The sequence below is a fragment of the Solanum tuberosum genome, unplaced genomic scaffold (assembly GCF_000226075.1).
Source record: "Solanum tuberosum cultivar DM 1-3 516 R44 unplaced genomic scaffold, SolTub_3.0 scf00673, whole genome shotgun sequence".
NCBI lineage: Eukaryota > Viridiplantae > Streptophyta > Magnoliopsida > Solanales > Solanaceae > Solanum > Solanum tuberosum.
In genome coordinates, this window is record NW_006239623.1 from 87832 (window position 1) to 90171 (window position 2340).

The 2340-nt window shown below is 30.9% G+C and overlaps 1 protein-coding gene across 1 annotated transcript in view; it reads right to left on the bottom strand.

The window, feature by feature from the left end:
* Nucleotides 1-242: 242 nt before the first annotated feature.
* The window catches only part of LOC107058930 (uncharacterized), a 4560-nt gene continuing 2462 nt past the window's right edge, over nt 243-2340 (bottom strand). Inside the window, exons 2-6 of the mRNA XM_015305178.1 lie at nt 1914-2016; nt 1146-1292; nt 986-1063; nt 684-749; nt 243-582 (exon numbers count right to left, since the gene is read on the bottom strand). Of these exons, the coding sequence (XP_015160664.1) occupies nt 574-582; nt 684-749; nt 986-1063; nt 1146-1292; nt 1914-1937 (324 nt within the window). The 5' untranslated portion in view covers nt 1938-2016 and the 3' untranslated portion in view covers nt 243-573. The remainder of the gene's footprint in view (nt 583-683; nt 750-985; nt 1064-1145; nt 1293-1913; nt 2017-2340) is intronic.

Sequence of the window (2340 nt, forward strand, 5' to 3'; positions counted from 1 at the left end):
AAAGTGTGCTTCTCTCTAATAGCTTAAGCTTTTTAGATGAGATGGTCACACATTTCAACAATATATCGCTATATATGTTTTGGACCATTACTTTGACTTGTAAAGGTAAAAGAAAAAAGTCTAAGTGGATTTTTAATGGTAAGAAAATTCAAATTTGCTCAGTATTTTCCACACGATAGTTAACTGGTCCTCTCAAGAAATCTTGATGTACCTTGACTCCTGTTTGGCCAAATATCCCATAATTGCTTATTTTAAACACTTTTGTAATAGCTTTTCAAAAAGTACATTAAAATGTTAGTCTGATAACAAAGAGCTGCTTATGCAACGTTTGTAATCTCAAAGGTAGCAATATATGTAACACAAAACTACAAGGAGGTCGATAACTCCAATAAGCATAAGATCTAATAAAAGATTGTCGCAAAACAGATAAGAAACTTAACAACAAAGTTTTCAAAGATGAAATTAAAATGAGTACAGTCTAATTATGAAACTGTATTTGGTAACATCATGACACCAACTGATACCCGAGCCTATGTATGGCAACAAAATACGCTCCTCCTAAGACAAAAGGAATCACTCAATCTGCATAAAAAATTCAAAAAGTAAAAATTATCAGAGAAACTTTCATACTAGTCTAAACGTATAATGAGTTTGTTCTTAGTGTTGCCATGAAAGTAATGTACCTTTTGTCGTTTTTCTTGTGGAACATCATTATGTTGAGCAGAAGTCTCAACATCTTCATCAGTAAGCTGCAACAAAAACATGTCGAGAACTCAGAACAAGCATAATGGGGTAAATTTAAACCTGAGGGATAAAAATAAATAGTGATGGGATAAATTTTTGTATCTTGTTTGGTTGTCATGTTTGGGATAATTTATCCCATATACATGGTGGGATAAGTTATCCCATGATAGCTAACCCCAAGATAACTAATCCTAGAATAACTTGTTCCCAACCAAACGACCCCTAAGTTTTGTTATAATACCTTTTCTTGTTTTTCTTTTGATGGACTTTGCACAACATCACTTTGTTGAGGAGAAATCCTAGCATCTTCCTTGGTAGGCTGCACACACATTGATTCTCAGAAGAAGAAAAAAAGCTAAGGGTGATGTGTGAAATTTAAAGTCTATTCATATTGCACTTACTTCTTTGTCAATCATTGTTTTCTCAATGGAGCGGTGTTGATCCTCTCCCTTTTTCTCCTCACTGTCTACATCTGATTTTTGTTTCTGCATCATCTTCTTTCGGTTCTCCATTTCTTTCCTTCTCATTTCAGTTTCATGCCAAAGATACTGCGGAATTACAAAAAATTAAAACATTCCTTCAATAATACTAATAACTCCAAAGTTGGAAACAAAGTATTAGAATGAGCACAAAAGAGTTCAATTAATTGGGAGCAGAACCACTACGTGAAGCTTTTTTCCTTATAATAAGCATTAAACATAACATATCATGTAAGAAATCTTTTATTAATTAATTTTAGAAACATGGAAAAATAATAAATGAACGTTTTCGAAAAAATTACAATAGAATAACAATTTTATTTCCCTAGTACATATTAGGGATCAAAAAGGATTATTTGTTTTTCCAATCATGGTTTCGTTTGTCTATGCCAATTAACTTAGATTGAGCATTAAAGTCATACAAATTTGGAACTACCCTACATTGATACATGAGATATCAATTCAAAATCTAGTGAACATAACAAAAATTGATTCTACTACAAAGGCAAGGAGTGTGTTTTCATACATATATCAGTAGATGTTATTCTCTAATATCCAAATGAGAGATAAAATAAAATAAATGAAAAATAAACACTTATTAGGTCAAAGGGCAAAAGAACAAGCTAATAAAATGTAAAAAATTTGAATGACAAAATTAGATTAATTAGGTTTTGAAAGAATCTAACTCACCATCACATACTCACTGTCCTTCATCGTAAGAGAAAAAAAAGGATTGAAATTAGTGTTTCTCTCTCGTGTTTATGTCGTCTCCTCTTGATTGTTGAACTATTCCCTGCTCAACATAAATTAAATGAAGAAACAAATCAGCTCAGGAAAATAAAAACATGGCTAACTGAATACTAGAAAATTCAAAAAAAAATCGATTCGAAAAAACTTTATGCTATAACCAAACTTGAACGAAGTTTAGAAAAAAAAAAGGCATTACTTAAATCAATGAAACAACATACACACACAAAGGAATCTAGATAGAAAAAAATAAAGAAATAAAGATAGAAAGAAATGGCTGCAAATATAAACAGCAATGAAAGCTCACCTTTTTTTTTGTAATTTGACAGAAGGATATTGTTTACAAAAGAAATTATTCTTTATATATATA